Below are 20000 nucleotides of genomic sequence, written 5' to 3'. Positions count from 1 at the left end.
TTTCAGAATTTTTGACAATTTCTTAAAATGGCTGTAACTTGAAAAATTGAAGTTAGAATCAGCTCAGACTTGCTACACAGCATAAGGACATCAATATGCATCAGAAAATGTAATGAAAATTTTTGAAAAATATTTTTAATTAAAAAACTAAGTGCTCTAGGCAATGAAACCACGCCTCTATTAATAATAGGCAATTATACATTCTTGCATTTCTTAATGCATTATTTTTGTTTTGCTGTCTTATGCATGATCCCTTAGGCAAATATAATCTATCAAGACAACAGTATCACAATAGGTGTTAGTTTTTTAAAGCTCTTTTGACTTGAGTCAGTGCAAACATGCATGCACTATTAATGAAATTTGATAATAATTATTTTGACTTCAAGTAAACTATACCGTTTTGCTTGTAGCCATGCTGTCTACATGTGCTTGTGGGTTTATAGCCTCGCCTTTACAAGTTTTCATGTTATTTTGTGCGTTATGCCACTCCACAATAACAGCCATGCCATTGCGGTAGCCATTTTGTAACTTTCAAAAGCGGCCGCCATATTGTGCCCAGGGCACCTCCTTTTATACGGTGACGGGTGGAAGCGATTCTATGACGTTGTGTGGATAGTTTTATAGTGCAATTTCTTCTTTAATATTCTCAACAACTGAAATATGTTCATCACTTGTACCTGGAGAAAGAGAGAGAGGGGGGGACGGAGAGAGATAAAAGTAAAGACATTAATGTGAATCAGGAGGGATAGGAGTATGGAGAGAGGTTATACAGTATATGTACATGTACATGTATAATATAATGAATGAGATATTGGAGGTAATGTATGATGACTGACCTGGTGGAGTATCAATAATAAGATAATCCAACTGACCCCTAACTACATCAGACAAGAACTACTTAATCATAGCTAGGAGAGAAAGAGAGAGAGAAGGAGGGAGAGAGAGAGGGTGGAGGGAGAGGGAGAGAGAGCGAGGGAGAGAGAGAGGGGATAGGGGGGAGATAACAATTGAGGATAAAGTTTTGTATAATGAGAGAATGTGTTCATGTACCATTCTTCTTGGGTCCTCTCCATACAACAGCTTCATCTTTATTATTTAATAAAAAACCAATTGACATCACACAAAGACTTTGAGTATCATCAACATTATACTGGAATCCAACTAACTATAAAAAATAAATAAATAAATAAATAATGTAATAAATAAAATAATTGTTGATGTCCTTATGCTACATGTATATGAAAATTTTTCAACTAAGTAATGGCAATACTGAAACATACCCAAGGCTATAGCCCATGGTTTTTTTCCAAAAAATGGCTCTGAAATCACCCAAAATTTTTATTACATTTTCTGATACATATTGATGTCCTTATGCTGTGTAGAAAGTTTGAGCTGATTCCGACTTTAATTTTTCAAGTTACGGCCATTTAAAAAAATGTCAAAATTCTGAAAAATACCCAAGGCTATAGCCCATGGTTTTTCCAAAAAATGGCTCCGAAATCATCCCAAATTTTTATTACATTTTCTGATACATATTGATGTCCTTATGGTGTGTAAAAAGTTTAAGCTGATTCCGACTTTAATTTTTTGATTTATGGCCACAGACCATAGACTGATAGTACTAATAATTAATAATTAATGATAGGGGCTTACCCATCAGTCCCTTGACGTACATCTCTACCAGTTAATGAAAACATGTGAGGTATACTAGGACCACATAAATCAATATCCAATATACCAACCTAGCAACACACAAACAAACAAACAAAATAAAATTTAAAAAAATCCCTCACTTTCTTTCCTTCTTCAACTAGTCCCAGTGCTATTTGACGTGTTACTGTACTCTTACCAACTCCTCCTTTACCAGACAGGACTAATATCACGTGATCCACTCTTGATGGATTGTTCCTTTCTTTTTCTGTAAAAATAAAAAGCATTGAAAGTTTAGCAAATTTACCACCAAATTTGCCATTTTTAATTTTAAAAAGTTACTCCATTTGGACCATGCCCAGCCACAAACAAAAGTTGAATACATTAAAGTGATGAATTCAAAGCACTCAAAGCAGGTTAATTAATGATTTTGTAAGTGTTAAAATGGAAGAGCCATTTTGTCATAACACTTTCAACTACATGTACACTGATGCTCAATGGCATGACACATGATCAGCAGTAATCACATCTAACCAGCCATTCCTTTAGAATAACAAAGCAGATCAGGCTCATCCCGGTAAAGACTGTAAAGTACTTTAGGATCCTGTAAACCTAGGAACCGAACAGCTTCTTCGTGATTTCTTCTTTCAAATGCAAGGCGTAGAAATAAAGCTTCTCTAGCTCGAGCTCTGTTTGCTGACGCTGCCATTATTCGAGCCATATGACAGTCACGTGACTCTAACCAGTAGCCGGCCAATGTTACCATGGAGACCCATCATAAACAAGATGGCGGATAAGAGTTCCAGTGGTGTTGTGTTGTATCGTAAGCCTCTCCCTCCCTCCAGTCAGTATTTGAAAACTAGCAGTACTAAGACTAGTAAAAAGACTGGAGCCCTCTCTCCCTCTAATAACAAGAGAAGAGAACCTCTAGAACAAGATATACAGCAAGGACTACCAAACCTACCTTACATACACCCACTCTATCCTAAAGGGCCTCCTCCTCTACCAATGGGAAAGATAATTAAACATACAGAGATACCTAGTCCTCCTCCATTCCCTACTCCACCATTAGACTCCTTTACATTAAGTGATTTCTTGTTGTGTACTGATACAGCTAGGGGAGCCTGTACTAGGAGATTGGTGTCATCAGATTCTATTGTACTCTCTAGGGATAATTATCTTAAAATGACTGGCTGGTTCTCTTTTAATGCTCCCAGACAATCAGTCATGCACACCAGAAATATTGAAAGTAAAAGCTATTACTATGACTATGTAATTATTAATTTAAATACTGCATGTATAACGAAGGGTTTTCAGTGCCACTTGTATACACCTTAAAAATTAACTATTATTTTGTACAATTGTACATGTACATAATTATGTGAATGCACATGCATAATAATGCCTTTTGAACTTAAAAGCTTCTCTATTAACTTGTTACTACTAGCGTTCCTTTACATAATTCTCTTTCTTTATTTCAGTCCAACAGTTGGCAAATGACACTCGTAAGCCTCACCACCAGTTACTACTAGGTAGGGACTATATGCACAGTAAATTATAATATCTTTATAACCTCTCTCTCCTCTCTCTTCATGATGATGTGCAGAGTTCAAGTCCATGCTGGCTGAGTTACTAAGAGAGGCTGAGACTAGTGTTGAAAGGAGACCCTCTGCTGATATTCAGTTAGAGAATAGAGATGATGTCATCATTCAGAGCAGAGCTTCAAAGTTCTTTTGTGGAGAGCAGAGAACAAGCAGCCCATTTGGTAATAAATACACTGATGCACTGGATACTGATGTACTTTTATACTATAGTTAAGAACTACAATCTTTTATGCTCATAATTGAAGAAAGAATTATCATTATTTATTATTATTTTATTTCTATAGATGATAGTTCAGGTAATGAGGCCATTGGGCCTGCAGAAGTAGCAATACTACAGTCAATGGTGACTGGAGGACACATGCTCTCATTCAAAGCTCATTTCCTATCAGAACTACCATCACTACTACCACTGAGCAATACACTAACACACCTCAATGTATCATTCAACTGTCTACAGGTCAGTATTATTATCATGCATTATAATAGAAATAATTATCCTGTATATTATATTAATAATCATTATTATACAGGTATTCCCAAAGGACATATGTCAATTGACACAATTAAAAGATTTGAGATTAAGAAACAACCCAATAAGAGAAATACCATCAGGTATAATGTACATATAGATAGAGAGAGATGGAGGGATAATTATCATTAATGCATTTTTCATTGTTAACTAATTTGTTATTCTATAGCTATAAGAAGTTTAAAGTCACTTCAATTATTATCGATACCATTCAACCTACTAACTGATCTACCACAAGGGTATAGGATTAATGTTAATAATAATAATAATTACTGTATTTAATGTTACTAAAAATAGATTGTTTGAGCTGTACTCATTAGAGGAGCTTGATGTATCACACAATAGCCTCCAATGGATATCAAGGGACATACAGCAACTGTGGTAATGAGCGTTACTATTAATAGTAACAGTAATGATTCTATATATAGTAACAGAAGTTTTTATTTAGTAATATAAAACCATTAAATTTACATGTAGTAATAAATCATTTCATTTATAGTAACAGTGTTGTTCTATTTAGTAATGAACTATTCTATTTATAGTAACAGTATTGTTCTATTTATAGTAACTTAAAGAGGCTCAACGTACAGTGTAATCAGTTATCAGGACTACCAGTTACTACACTAAACATACAACTACAACAACTACTGGTGGATAGTAACTACTTCCATCAGTTACTGTGGAAAGAAAACACACACAACTCACCACAAGTAAATAATAATAACCAGTAAATAATACATGCATACTGTACAGTAAAAAAACCAACATGACTTTAAAAATAAACAATTGTTTTGTTTTTGTTTATCTTCTTATAAGTACTATAAATTATCATCATCATTATTAATAGATGCTGTCTGATATGTGTTGTACAGTATTAGCTAAACACAGTACAGTGAATGCAATAGAAGAATATCCTCAAGATATACAAGCACTTTTGAACAAGTAAAATAAATAAAATTAAAAATAAAAATAATAATAATACTATTTTATTAATAGTCCAACTGGTACGTGTGATTATTGTCAAGGAGCTATGTATGGGTGTGGTCTCAGAGCAATACGATCAATTAATAATAATAATAATAATAATAGTAGACACTTACCTTTCATTCTTCAGTTGTGTTCTGCTCCTTGTCTGTACACAGTAATGAATAATGAACAACTTAAGTGGAAAGATGATCATGTTATTATCCATTGACATTAATTTTAATAATTCAATTAATAACAATAATAATAATAATAATAATAATAATAATAATAATCAGAATGTGTGTACGTATAATGGTTTCATTGATGATTCTCGTGTCATTAAATTTGTCACAGTAATCAAAAATGAAAACTAACAGAATATCATCAACAAAATAATAATAATAATGATACAGTACAAATTTGAAAAAAGTTACAAACAGAGAAAAGGAGAGAGAGAGAGTGAATTTGATCCTATGGCATATATATATAAACTTTCCTACAATAAAACAATACAAAAAGAAAAATCTAAATTTCTGAAGAACAAAACACAAAATTTGCAAGCACTTTCATACTCAAAAAGTACAAAAAATGGTACACAATTACATGTACATGTACAATAAATTAATCTTATTCATTCATTTATTATTATTGCCTTACCTGTCATCAGGTGATCTTGATAGATAATCTCTTTCAATTAAACTTTCAATTCTTCTCTTAATGATCATAGCGTTAGGAGGGAACCGGTTCTTAAGTTGTTCCACACACTCGGCCACTAAACTGTTGTGAGGGAGTCTCTTACGAGCCTTCATTATACGAACTATAGCAGCTTCAATCCTAACCAGTAGCTAAGGAACAACGAATCATGTGTACTATAGTACAGGGACTTTGAGATCCAATTTGGGAGCAACTTTAAGAATTCATAAAAAAACCAAATTTGATTGGAATCAGTCCAAACTTTCCATGCAATATACGAACATGTATATGTATTTTTAAAATTATAAAAATAGAGAATTTTCTCCTTTTGATTTTGAGCAAAATTTGGACAATGACCCTGGGACTTTGGCCTAATTATTGAGCAACTTTAAAAATTGATAAAGGGATGACTACAGTGGGTAAGATTAAGTAGGATACTCATGTTTTCTATCATCATCAACTTTCTGTCTTGTTTCCTTTCTCTCTGGTTCAGTCTCCCCCTTAGCACTGATGGCCTGTATCTTAACACGTACCAACTTACTAGTGAACTGATCATTGACTGCAAACTGATCACCATCACCTGGAGAATATAACATAAGGACATGTACATGAAGGTAGAGCCTTATTACATCAATATGTATCAGAAAATGTAATGAAAATTTGGAGTGATTTCGGAGCCATTTTTTTGGGAAAAAACATGGAGGGGTATTTTTCAGAATTTGGGCATTTTCTTAAAATGGCTGTAACTTGAAAAATTGACGTCAGAATCAGCTCAAACTTGCTACACAACATAAGGACATCAATATGTATCAGAAAATGTAATAAAAATTTGGGGCGATTCCAGAGCCATTTTTTGGAAAAAACCATGGGCTATAGCCTTGGGTATTTCTCAGATTTTTGACGTTTTCTTAAAATGGCCATAAATTGAAAAATTGAAGTCGGAATCAGCTCAAACTTTCTACACAGCATAAAGACATCAATATGTATCAGAAAATGTAATAAAAATTTGGGGTGATTTCGGAGCCATTTTTTGGAAAAAAACCATGGGCTATAGCCTTGGGTATTTTTCAGAATTTTGACGTTTTCTTAAAATGGCTGTAACTTGAAAAATTGAAGTCGGAATCAGCTCAAACTTTCTACACAGCATAAAGACATTAATATGTATCAGAAAATGTAATAAAAATTTGGGGTGATTTCAGAGCCATTTTTTGGAAAAAACCATGGACCTTGGGTATACTTAAACTTATTAAAGTACCAGTATACAGTATAGGATAACTTACTGAAGTCTTTGCTGGAACTGTTAGGTTCTTTATTTAACCAGTGAAGTACTTTCTGTGATGCTCTACCAACAGACAGTGATTGTAACCCTCTCACTAATTCCTTATGAGGTATGTTAGTCTCCAACACCAACTCCTGCAATAACCATTAATAACCATTAATAACCATTAATAACCAAATTATTATGTACATGTACATGTATAATTATGTATTATTGTACGTACTTGAAAAGTGAATACAGGTTTCTTGTTGAATAATAATAAAAGTGTCATTTGGTAGGTTGATACTTGTAGGATGTGCTTCTTCACTACAGCATGACCTGAACTAGCCTCATTCTTATTGTGAGGGTAAAACACAGCATGGAGATCAGCAAAACCCTGTAGCAATAATATTAATATATTAAATAAATAAATAAATGAACAAATAAATTCCCTAACCAGATGAGGTTGTAGTGTTAGCTGTCTTCCACTGTACTGTGAGAGGTAGAATTTTTGAAACACGGCAAAAGCATCAGCGACTATCTGAGGAAGAATGCAAGGAGAATTGGTAGTGGCTGTGGGCCAGAAACCAGTAGTGAGGACACGGACATGAAGATCAACACCTCCCAAACCATTCTATAGTGTAATAAGAACAATAAAAGTGAACATGAATAATGATTAAGAACAATAGGAACAAATTAACATTAATACATTAATACATTAATACATTAATACATTAATACATTAATACATTAATACATTAATACATGTATACATGTACATGTATATTATTATAATAATTAGGAACAATGAATGAAAAATTTCATTAAAGAGAAGTGCTTCATTAAAAGAACTGTACATGTACGTGCATGTACACTATAACTTACAGAACTGGTCTGAAGGAAGTCCCTAAACTTGTCCATAGTAGAAGTAGATAGACTAATGTCCTTGAACATTCCCTCCAGCTTACTGGTAAAGTGTCCACCACACTCGTGCTGTGTAATAACAATAACAATAATAATAATGGTGTTGCTATGGTGATAGATTGACCACACCCACCTTTAGTTTAGAGATCATGCTCTTTTCAAAGTCGTCCGATATTGTCTTGTTAAACAGTAACCTTTTGGCTAAGTGCTGTTTGTAATATCTCTCAAACACATCCTATTAATAATAATAATAATAATAATAATAATAATAATAATAATAATAATAATAATAATAATAATAATAATAATAATAATAATGATGATAATAATAATAATAATAATGATACATGTATTATTAGTGACAATACATCATGTGTACATGTACAGTGTAAGTGTTAATAATTAAACTTGGTAAATACATGTACATGCAAGTTAAAATAAATAAATAATGTTCATATACTTACTTTGTCTTGTAAATATCTAAATAACATGATACACTTGTCCAGTATACCTTCCACTTCAACTTCAGAATACTAATAATAAATAAAATAAAGTAAAAGTAATAAAAGGTACATGTACATGTACATGTACATGTATGTTCCTTACTCCTTTGACTCCTCTCTTCAGCAGTTCATCAATAAACAATGATAGATATTCAGGAGACTTGTCATTTAAATTAATAAAATACTCAAAATCCTGTAAACAAACAAACAAACAATAATAACAAACAACAATAATAATAACAAAAATAATGTACATAATGGTAAAGAGGGTGGGATTTACATGTACATGTATTTTAGTAAATGGTGAAATGAAAATTGTCACATTGTCCCCTCCAAAATATTATCAGCTCAACTGTAGCTAATGTACAATGTACATGTACTTACTACTCCAACAGCCTCAAAGGGTTTTAATGGCTTGGCTACAACAAAATTTGTCCAATTGTCCTTTACTTACTATACTATTAATACTTAAATTAAAATTTAATATAATTATTAATAATACTTAAATCATCAGCTATTATACAATATATTTTATCTAATGAACTTACTACTCCAATAGCCTGGCGGAAGGTAGGATCATTATTGAAGGATTTCTCTAAGTACACATTATACTGGTCCCTCAGGTCCAGTAGACTCTGAATATACACTGTAGCGTTCTTCCCGGGGGTGGAGTCGGAGCTGGTTTCCACCGAGACAAGGCCCCGCCCAGTTTCCCGTAGAAACATGCTCATTCTGTCGATGACTGATTGAAGACCTTGCTCCACCCGACTGAATAGTTTATATACACACCCTAGATCTGTAAATAAACAATTATAAATACATGTACATGTACATGTTACAATAATGTACATGTACATGTACACAGTATATAACCTCCTCCTATTGTGGACACTCTAAAATAAGGACACCTCTATAATGAGGAGGGGTAGTATCAGTCCCAATACAATAGTAATGTGTATTAATGAACCTCTGAAATAAGAACAGGTTCATAATCAGGAGCTAGGGTATTATTGGGTCCCAAGGTGTCCGAAATAGACAGGTTTGAGTGTATCTATATTACATGTACATGTAAATCATCGTATAAAAGTAATTAATAATTTTATTTATTTATTTATTTTAGTACTATTGCTAATGGTCGTCTCATATTAAATATTCTTCATAAACTGACAGAGACTCTATCTCCATCACCAGCTGCTAATATTGATCCAGTAGCCTCCTTCTTCTCTCTACCTCATTATTGTAATAATTAAAATTATTATTGTAATTATTGTAAGCTAGGGTATTATTGGATCCCAAGGTGTCCGGAATAGACAGGATTGACTGTATCTATATTACATGTACATATTCAATTACCTTCCACTCTTATATTCTTGAGCATGTGTATCACTCCAGAGTTCTCCATATCCACTATAGTGCTCATGTGTTCCTTAATCAGCTCATCCTCTACTACCTGTCAATTAATGGGTGGAGCAGTAGCAGTAACAATAGTAAACAAAAACAATTTTAGCATGTCAATTCCATCATGATGGTTTGCTCATCACAGTTTTGCTTATACAGTCACAATAATCCAATATTAAACTCACTAATATTAGTACATGACACACACACAAGCAAAAGTGCATGAATTATAATATACTGTAGTTAGTTACTTTAGTTATTCTTGATTCAGTGCTGGGGTCAAGGTAATGATGAGTTCTCTCCAGTTCCTCCACTAGTCGAGCCTCAACCTTCCTTAGGTACACTGGAGCACTGTTCTCTGCTAGGAGCTTCTGACTCTCAGCCTATCAATAATAATAATAATAATAATAATAATAATAATAATAATAATAATAATAATAATAATAATAGTAATAATAATAATAATAGTGTTAATATAGTATAGTCTCTCTTAATGGACACTCTCTATAGCGTACACCTCCATTTAACGGACAGCACCTAGTGTACCAATTACATTCCTTACTGTATAAAATAACCTCCACATAAAGGACACCTCTGTATAACAGAGACACTTTCTTGTTCCAAAGTGTCCATTGTATAGAGGCTACACTGGTAATAACATGCACTGTAGTAATAATGTGATGTAGTAATGTAGTGATGTAGTGATGTATTAATATAAAATATCTGTAGTAATATGCACTTACTTTATAAAACTCTCTTGACATTTGTAGAAATGGTCTCTCAAAGTCTTCCTCATAGACGTCTCTTTTAGAACTGCTCAGACTCAGGCACATTAACATCTTACAAGTACTCTGTATGGCACCTCTATAAATAGAACAATGATAATCTATTAATAGTAACAATGATAATCTATAAATAGTAACAACGATAATCTATTAATAGTAACAATGACACATGCAGCGTACTACATACATGTACATGTAGTACAGGGACTTTGGTCTAATTTTGAAGCAACTTTATAAATTCATAAAAAATCTAATTTTGATCAGAATCAGCTCAAACTTTCTACACAACATAAGAACATGTATACGCATCTAAAAATATTATAAAACTTAAAAATTCTCAACTTTTAATTTTTGGCAAAATTTGGCCAACGACCCTGTACAGGGACTTTTGTCCAATTTTGGAGCAACTTTAAAAATTTGTAAAAAATCTAATTTTGATTGGAATCAGCTCAAACTTTCTACACAACATAAGAACATGTATATGCATCAGAAAATATAATAAAAATTAAGAATTCTCTACTTTTCATTTTTGGCAAAATTTGGCTCGAGACCCTGTACTATAGTACAGGGACTTTGACCCGATTTTGAAGCAACTTTAAAAATTCATGAAATTGATGAATCAACCACACCCACCTATCAACAATCTCTCCTTTCCTCTCTTTATCCACTAGTTCTAATAATAGATTCTTCATATGTTCTCTAATTGAATGATGATGCAACACCTAATGACAATAATAATTAATTATAACGAGGCCACACCCCCAGCCCCACCCACCTCATCCTTGTATAGTACCAGTCCTAAATCATAAACGTTGAGTTTTTCATTTCCTTGAACATAAACACGATCCTATTAATAATAATAATAATAATAATAATAATAATAATAAAATAAAGAATTAAAGGTACATGCACATGTAGAATTAAAGAAGTCTTTTTTTTACACTGAAATTATCATCGATGAATTAACATGTACATGTACATGCATACATGTAGAGCTATATGTAAATGGTAAATGTACATGTACAGTACATGTATACTTTCATCAGTGAAAGTACATGTATGTGTACATGTAGTTATGTACCAAAGTCCTGCCTGTGGTGGTCAGGGGTGGTGGGGACAACCGCCTCAACAAATGAACCAACCAGTTCATCACTTAGACCAACCATCCAATTAATACTAATAACCATACATAAAGCATGATATTGTAGTCTACTAGTATGGTGTACATAAATTTAAAAGGAACAATATTAGTCTCCAACCACCTCTTTCTTCATTATAGGCAGGACCCTGATGTACATTGTACATGTATTGTTTACAATTATACAAGTACTTTTCACCAAATAAAGTACATGTACATGTACATGATCAAAACGTACCATGTACATTAATATGTCCCTTATCATGACCATTGCTGTTTGGTGCTCAGACCACACCCTGTTCATGGTCTCTAGGAACAGACCCTCTAAAGAATCCTCAACATCAACACGTACCTGTAAACAACAACAATAAACAACAATAAACAACAAGTAAACAACAGGAACAGTATCAATACATGTATAGTTAAATGATTAAAGATACATGTACTATTTAAAAAGAATAAGTACAAGTATACTTTTACATTCTGTTTGTTGATTCAGCTTAAAATGATAATTTTAAAAGGTAAACAACAACAGTAATAATACATGTTAATGTAACAGTAATACAGCTAAAATTAAAGTACTATTTTATAAGAATATGCACATGTATATGTGTACATTGTGTACATTGCTTGCTCATGCAGCTCAAGTTTTTCAAAATCATTATTTTAATGTTGCGAGTTATGATAACAAGACCAGTTATAAAAACCATGAAACAACCATGAATGCAACATACAAATTGACCTCCTAATCAACCAGCTATATGTACATGTACATGTACATATAAATCAACAACAATATTCTTTTTAAATTGAGATGTAAAACCAGCAATGATCAATAAAACATTAAATAAAGTACATGTATAAATGTACATGACAAGTGCTTACTTCATTGATGAGGTGAGAGTTAATGACTTCTCTTAACATTGTATAGAGTCTAGCACCTTGCTTATGAAGAACCAGTGTGTACGCATTCCTAAAAACCACACCCACAAATAATGACCACACCCACAACATGAACCAGAAAACTACACCCATAAACACTAAACCCTATCTCGCTTACCTGTACAATTCTTCAAACGATAGTCCGCTATTATTTTTCTTTTGTATTTCCCTAATGGCGTTCCTCAAAAGTTTCAAAATGTCTTCCACATAGCTGGGGTCCATTTGTACCTGTTAATAAATACACATTATTATCAGTATATTCATCAATGGAGGAGTGTTAGTTACAGGGAAGGCTCGTATCCTCATCTTCCCGTCCTTTTTCCCGCTCATGACTCTCTCTCTTGTAGCTGTCCTCAGGTAAAGGAGACTTTAAACTTTATAGAATGAGTCCACAAAAACGGCCATGTTTTTAAGGTCACGTGATTATAAACCCAGCCCCAAGACACACCTCTAAATTCAAAATGGCAGTCGTGCATGTTAAAAAACTCACGTGATTTTTGTCTCCGCCCATAAAGACTTGCCCCTTTAGATTCTATTTCAAGATGGCGTCCGGTGGTGGTTCTGATTCAAGGGATGGAGCTGTTATGGAGGGTATACTGAAAGAGATGGGAGTCACTGAGTACGAGCCTAACGTGGTACACCAAATGATGGAACTGAGTTATAGTAAGAATTATCTATAAAATGAGTAATATTGAGATTATTGTTATGATTATTATACGATATATATATAAAATATTTCATACTGCCTGATGTTAGCTAGAAAATTTACCAATTGCTTAACGTTTACTATTTTTGTATTCACAAAGTCAATTTTAGTAAATTAATTTTTGCAAGATCTTTGAAATAACCTATTTGGGAAAATGTAATACCTTTAAAAATTCCCTGATATTATTTGTATATAGCAAGGCTGCAAAAGTCGTGGCAGCCATATTGTTTTGGGGGTGAATCCTACTTAGTAACGCTACCATGTTACTAATTAATGTTCAATTATCCATACAGTCTGGTTACTATGAAGTTTGTTTTATAGAAATATTACATTGGTATACATCCTTCTGACCCACAGTAATTCTATCTGTGTGATAGTTACTGGTATTTTAAATTGAGTCACGAGTGATGTGTATTAGAAATGCTCCTTAATGCTGACGTCACTTACAGCCAATAAAAGTTATCCACGTATGGTAATACAGTTTATATAAACTCAGTGTTGGGCTAACGGTGAATAGTTTAATATTTTATGGTTAGTAGAATGACATCCCACTCCTGTTCCTTATTAGTCCTGTTAGTGATACTTGTAGCCCTGTTAGCGATACTTGTAGTATCTCTTACTAATGCGTCTAGTTATCTTTTACTACAACTACAGGCCATACAAGGGTATGGGAATCATGAGCCACCGGATGATTCAGGAGGAGGCTTGTTTCAAATGTTTCTAGAGGATGAGTCTGATTTTATGCAAGGTGATGCTGGTTCTTTTAGGAATGGTGGATCTGATGGCGTAGGACGCATCCTTGCCACTATCCATCCCTCACTTAGAGATGATAGGTCTCTCCCTGCACGGCGTAACATTATCCTTCCAAATCACTCTCGGTAATTACAAAATTCCTTCATTATGACACTTTGAATATTTTTGTTTTAGTATTATGATGCCACATTTTGGTGCTATGTATGCTTTCATTGCTTTGGTTGCCATACGTCAAGTGGAACCTTTTGCAGCTGCTGCCCCACAGGGTCTACTTGATCTTGGTAGAAGCACTTCTGTCTGTCTGTGGCACTTTTTGACTTTGATAATTATGTTCTAATAAAAGTCTTTGTTAAATTGTTGTGTCACAATACAGTGTATGCAGCAAAATTTTGTTGTATAATAATATTTATTTTATCATTATTTTAATTTTATTTATCATTTTTATTATTAGTATGAACACTTAAACCTTTTGCTTTCCATCAAAAAGGAAAAATTTATCAATTTGTCACTCTTCACATGCTAGTATAACGCATGTACAAAATATCACGAGGCGTTGTTTGTTTCACTACTAATCACGTGACCATACCATAAATGGGCATTGGAGAGTGGCTGATGTCATGATGATGACTCAGCATAATCAAGCTGTTGTGGCAAATTTATCGATGCAGCATCATACAATATGTCAATATTGTCACTGTGTTATTCAAACGGGTCTTTTTGTTATAATAGTATGTTGAATATTAAGTGCTGTAGAGTAGAAAAATTTGTAATTTTGAGAGTGATAATTATCTGTATAACAGCAGCAATCATTATAATTTGTGCTTTTTGCTTTTTTGTTATGATTTTTTCTTTTGACAAAACCTCTTGTCTAGCTATTATTATTAATTACTGAGTTAACATTTGTTGGCAATAATTATTAATTTCTGTTTAGTTTCTAGTAGAAGTTTTAAGTGATGGGGTCCCCATTCTATTGCTTACTTGTCCTTTCAGTTTTATTGTTCACAGTTGTTGAGGTTAGGCCCATTATCATGGTGTCATATCTCTTTATATCTCTGCTATAATTGCAGAAGGCAGGGTGTGAGTATGATACTGACTATGGCTCTAGTGATACTGAGACTAAGTATGGTACTTATTCTGGGACATCTTCCATTAGTAGACGCAAGAGTAGCAGATACAATTTATCTTTATATAAATATATAAAATTTAATTATTTTGATGCTGTTGCATTTTTATTTTTATATCGCCAGCAGGAGAATAATGAAAACGATGGCAACAATGGAGGAAACAATGGTGGACAGAATGTACCTGTATCTGTATACGTGTATGTAGTTGTTATTGGCACAGCGTATAAGTTGCACCAGTGGTATAAAAATTGGGAGAAATCTACACGGACCTTCTTTGGTTACGACTACTAACAGTCACAATTATTGTACTTTGATTGTTAATTTAAAAATTATAAATAAAAGCAGAAAATTTTTATGACGTACTGAGTTTTATACGGAAATACATCATGACATGTGGAAGTAAAACAAGTTAATTACGACATTAATTGATTGTGATCTAACAATGTTGATGTGTTTGGTCTAGAGGGAGTTTAGGAGACTTTTTGTTCTCTCATATTTGGTCTATGACATCTTGAAATCTACCATTTCTTTTAAAATTGCTGAGTCAGCTTGTTTACTGCCAAATATTATTTGACATAGTCTGGCCCCGCCCCTTCGCTGGATGAGATCCAGCGAAGGGGGGGGCAGGGCCAGACTATATTTGACAGTTCAGCATTTTCTGCAGGAAATGAAATATCCTGTGGTTTGTTATTCTGTTTTTATGTGCTTTGTTGTATTTCTTTATTTGAAATTCGTACTAAACTTGTGGATTTTGTGATTTACAGACCATTTTGTACCATTATGTACATGCTCATTGGCACATGGACACTAATATGCCAAATTAAAACCAACCAATCATCAAAAAATTTAGCAATTTTCAAAGTTTTGATCCTCATCCAAAATTACTGTATTAACCTTATAATATCTTATTGCACATAAACCATTATTTTATTTTATTTTATTTCTTTTCCAGGATACATTGTTAATGTGTTAGAAGATGCCAAGTTATATTCCGAATATGCTAACAAGACTGAGATTGATGAGAGTGACGTTAGACTAGCAATACAGAACAGACTAGACCACTCCTTCACTGCCCCGCCCCCCAGAGAGGTACAATAATAATGGACTTAGCTGTATTTAATTATTTATTTGTATTTTTAGTTTTTAATTGAAGTTGCTCGTCAGAAAAATGCGACGCCACTCCCACTTATTCCAGAGAAGTTTGGGCCACGCCTTCCCCCAGAGCGTTATTGTTTGACAGCTCAAAATTATAAACTGAAACACAAAAAGAAAGAAGTGAGAGAATTAAACCACACCTATAGTTGTAATTGACCAATCAAAGATTACTTACCAAATTCCTCTTGGCGGTCTTAATAAGTGACCTGGGAATTTATATGTATATGTACTTTATAAACCTGTTTAAATGCTTCTATTTTGGACTGTTGCTACTGTTTAGTATGAGCACCTGAATAGTCATTGTATAACATACATGTACATGTACATGTATCTGAGATATGTACATGTATGCTTATGTACATATTGGTGTCATTTACATTATTGTAGATGCTGAACAAGCCTCAGTTGACATTATCTGCTACTTTTAAGACGACTTCAACTGGAGGATTAACTAAACCACTCACCAGTCCACTGCTGCAATCACTAGCTACACCAACTAATGTAAGACATATACTATACATAATATGGGTACACTGTACACTGTATGGGTATAACTGTGTAGTAGTACTTGTACTTGTATTCACTCTCTCCCAAGATTATGTTATTGATGCCTATAGCATACACTGTACATGTACACTGTCTGTGTGTAACTGTAATAGAGTACTGTAGTCTTTATTCTCTCTACCGAGATAAAGTGATTAATGCCTGTAGCAACTACGTGTGTATAAAAGTGTTGTGATTGTACACGTGTGTGTCATCATTTATAATGATTACTATTGTTATTGAAATTACATTGTTTCTTTTATTATAAAAATATAATTAATAATAGTTATTATAATTTTTTTTGTTTGTTTTTTTTAGCAAAAGTCACTCTCACTCACAAACATGCCCAAGTTATGAACTCTTAATGTTTTCATTGAAATTATACAATTTAATGATATTACCAGCCACACCAATACAAGTACCAGAGGAACATAACACCTTATGGAATCCATCACTGGAGGGGGAGAGAGAAAGAGAAAGGGAGGGAGGGAGAGAGAGAGAGAGGGAGAGAGAGAGAGAGAGAGAGAGAGAGAGAGAGAGAGAGAGAGAGAGAGAGAGAGAGAGAGAGAGAGAGAGAGAGAGAGAGAGAGAGAGAGAGGGAGAGAGAGAGAGAGAGAATATTGATTTAATGTTACCACAACAAGGCAAGCAAGACATAATGTCTGTGTGCAAGGCACATGACAGTGTGTGTATACATTGTAACAGGAGATGGCTAAGAGGGACTGTCCCAGGGAGAGCACCTCTCTTCTCTTTGTAGAGTACCATATTAGCAGTGCTATTTTTTATAGTATACACAGTATCTGAGGCCCATAGTAGTTGTAATGTGTATAGGTGCATGTACATGATCCTTACTGTGTCTTGTGAGCCACTGAACCTCCCAGTAGCTGATATAAACTGATCAATGTATTATTGGACCACCTGTACACTCTGATGGAGTAATCCTTGGAACATGTTAATACACGATAACTATCCTAAGAAGAAGAGTAGAGCAACTACTTAACCTTTTTTGTAACAAGTCTACATGTATGTCTTTAATTTTACATGTAAGCCTTTAATATCCATTCAATCTATGTTCATTTTATCATATTACTACTACTCACAGCATATATATCAGTGATGGTGTCTTTATGGTCAGTGAATGACTCTACAGTGTCTCCATTACTAGTATCAACTACTGATAGTGTAGCTCCACTGCTTGTTAGTATACGTCCATTCATTAACACTAACTGAGTCACTGGACCAGCCACTGATGAGGAGAGCTTCATTGAACTATTGGGCATGTACATATGAGACACTTTATACACCTGTAGGAGGAGGAGGAGGAGAGAGAGAGAGAGAGAGGGAGAGAGAGAGAGGGAGAGAGAGAGAGGGAGGGAGAGAGAGGGAGGGAGGGAGAGAGAGGGTTACATATTGTATAGAGAAAACTAACAGAAAAGGAGAAAGTATCATCAACCATCTGTCGTTGAGGCAGTGTGTGTATTTTAACATCAAATTAATGTCTTAGCAAATTGTACATGTCAATATTTAATTCTTTTCTATTATAACTGATAATCATAAATTATGTCAAGTGATAAGAAAACGTGATAAGGTTTTATAGGAATGAAAACTGGGCTAAATGTGTATCATCATCCTGGTTATTTTTAATTAACAGTTAAATTAATGTCACATTAGAATTTGATTCCTTTCTAGCTACGTGTACATGTACATTTATTGGGGCGAGCCTGAGCTCGCCCCACTCTAGCTATACTCTCAGTCACGCCCCATCTGTCCCTCTGTCTGTCTGTATGTCTGTCCTCGTACGTCACCCCTATTTATGCGTAGATCTAATATGGTAGATAGATACTATGCATTACCAATGCAATTTTCAATTTTTCATTGAAAGTGGGAGCGGTCACAGTAAAATAAAAATGGCAACCAACACACTGGAAGAATTCATGAGCTTTCTAGCAGCAATATAAGGCAGATCCCGTCCAAAGACTTCCCCAGCAGCTATAGAAGGTTTTAAATTCAATTAATAACCTATGAAGCTCGTCTTTACTGATGCAATTGCTATTAAAACTGTGAAAGTCAATCAAGCTTTTTCTCAGTCATCTTAACATTGGATAATATTATATCTAAAGCTAAGTAAAGCATCTTTACAGACATTTATAGGCAAGAAATGTGTATGTGAAACTAGAAGACTAAAAGTTTATTAATTTTATCAGCAGCATTAAACTTTCATCATGTAAATCATGTTTGCTATGCCTAAATCATGATGCATGCTTTGAAATCATCGGGAGTAGATTATAGATGGATAGATCCAGTGCTATGATTGCTTTGCTAGCTTAGGCTCGCCCCTTAATGTTCTACATTACTTCTAGTATAGATTATAATAATAATCATGCACATGCCACAGGGTGTTACATTATGTCACAGGGTGTTACATTATGTTAAAGGGTGTTACGTTATGTTAAAGGTGTTACATTATGTCACAGGGTGTTACATTACATTGCTGGTTGGTTTCTTTGAGTCTTTATAATGCTTCCCAACATTCCACAGCTCAATCTCGCCAGTCAGTGATTGGTAATTCATTCTTCTGAATCCTGGTACCCAGCCTGGAAGCATGGGAATGAAACCTGTTGAAGCGGCAGTCATCAGTGTGTTGGTATTGAACCAGACTAGAGGACCAGTTGATTGTCTGTGTACAGTCACATGAGGATCAGGTGACTTGGTCTTCATTAAATCAGTTAAACACCACACCTACACAATAAATGAATATATTAGATTAATTTGATTATAATTTTAAAAATTGAAGTCGGAATCAGCTCAATCTTGCTACACAGCATAAGGACATCATTATGTATCAGAAAATGTAATAAAAATTTGGGGTGATTTTGGAGCCATTTTTTGGAAAAAAACCATGGGCTATATAGCCTTTGGGTATTTTTCCGAATTTTGGCATTTTCTTAAAATGGCCGTAACTCTAAAAATTGAGGTCGGAATCAGCTCAAACTTTCTACACAGCATAAGGACATCAATATGTATCAGAAAATGTAATAGAAATTTGGGCTGATTTCGGAGCCATTTTTTGGAAATAACTATGGGCTATAGCCTTGGGTATTTTTCAGAATTTTGGCATTTTCTTAAAATGGCCGTAACTCTAAAAATTGAAGTTGGAATCAGCTCAAACTTTCTACACAGCATAAGGATGTCAATATGTATCAGAATCCAATGGTCACTCACCAGTACATCATTACTATTATCACTGTTGACTGCCATGTATTGTCCATTGCTAAGAGTGAGTTTTGGCATTGAGAGAGAAGGGAAAGTCAAAGTGATCAATATCTCAT

General features: G+C 34.0%; 5 protein-coding genes and 1 pseudogene across 5 annotated transcripts; 4 read left to right on the top strand and 2 right to left on the bottom strand.

Moving 5' to 3' along the window:
* Positions 1-302: 302 nt before the first annotated feature.
* On the bottom strand, positions 303-2416 carry LOC100633480 (cytosolic Fe-S cluster assembly factor NUBP2 homolog; annotated as a pseudogene).
* Positions 2405-5098, top strand: LOC105314508 (leucine-rich repeat-containing protein 63-like). Its single transcript, XM_020002729.1, has 10 exons — positions 2405-2899; positions 3132-3182; positions 3257-3415; positions 3539-3711; positions 3785-3866; positions 3953-4022; positions 4081-4164; positions 4349-4493; positions 4631-4725; positions 4780-5098. Exons 1-10 carry the CDS (start codon positions 2407-2409, stop codon positions 4976-4978), a joined length of 1551 nt encoding a protein of 516 aa, XP_019858288.1. The 5' UTR covers positions 2405-2406; the 3' UTR covers positions 4979-5098.
* A 103-nt stretch (positions 5099-5201) lies between these two features.
* On the bottom strand, positions 5202-12815 carry LOC100633353 (cullin-3-like). Its single transcript, XM_020002725.1, has 20 exons — positions 12676-12815; positions 12509-12618; positions 12334-12421; positions 11687-11800; positions 11086-11157; positions 10944-11032; positions 10269-10389; positions 9777-9908; positions 9481-9577; positions 8676-8923; positions 8231-8320; positions 8089-8157; positions 7758-7859; positions 7586-7693; positions 7158-7334; positions 6945-7097; positions 6723-6855; positions 5881-6022; positions 5407-5583; positions 5202-5245 (listed from the first exon to the last, which is right to left on the bottom strand). Exons 1-20 carry the CDS (start codon positions 12718-12720, stop codon positions 5221-5223), a joined length of 2292 nt encoding a protein of 763 aa, XP_019858284.1. The 5' UTR covers positions 12721-12815; the 3' UTR covers positions 5202-5220.
* Positions 12816-12877: 62 nt separating this feature from the next.
* LOC100633098 (transcription initiation factor TFIID subunit 9B-like) lies at positions 12878-17063 on the top strand. The gene is made up of 5 exons (XM_003389977.3): positions 12878-13053; positions 15926-16062; positions 16114-16248; positions 16516-16629; positions 16990-17063. Exons 1-5 carry the CDS (start codon positions 12933-12935, stop codon positions 17026-17028), a joined length of 546 nt encoding a protein of 181 aa, XP_003390025.1. The 5' UTR covers positions 12878-12932; the 3' UTR covers positions 17029-17063.
* LOC109586527 (uncharacterized) lies at positions 13107-14336 on the top strand. Its single transcript, XM_020002726.1, has 2 exons — positions 13107-13974; positions 14024-14336. The coding sequence occupies exons 1-2, from the start codon at positions 13625-13627 to the stop codon at positions 14184-14186; spliced, it is 513 nt and encodes a 170-aa protein (XP_019858285.1). The 5' UTR covers positions 13107-13624; the 3' UTR covers positions 14187-14336.
* LOC109586528 (uncharacterized) lies at positions 14778-15919 on the top strand. The gene is made up of 2 exons (XM_020002727.1): positions 14778-14862; positions 14917-15919. The coding sequence occupies exons 1-2, from the start codon at positions 14803-14805 to the stop codon at positions 15262-15264; spliced, it is 408 nt and encodes a 135-aa protein (XP_019858286.1). The 5' UTR covers positions 14778-14802; the 3' UTR covers positions 15265-15919.
* Positions 17064-20000: the final 2937 nt, after the last annotated feature.

The sequence above is a fragment of the Amphimedon queenslandica genome, unplaced genomic scaffold (assembly GCF_000090795.2).
Source record: "Amphimedon queenslandica unplaced genomic scaffold, v1.1 AMPQUscaffold_12850, whole genome shotgun sequence".
In the NCBI taxonomy this organism is placed as follows: Eukaryota; Metazoa; Porifera; class Demospongiae; order Haplosclerida; family Niphatidae; genus Amphimedon; species Amphimedon queenslandica.
The sequence above is the reverse complement of the archived record's forward strand: the minus strand, read 5'-3'. Positions and strand labels throughout refer to the sequence as shown.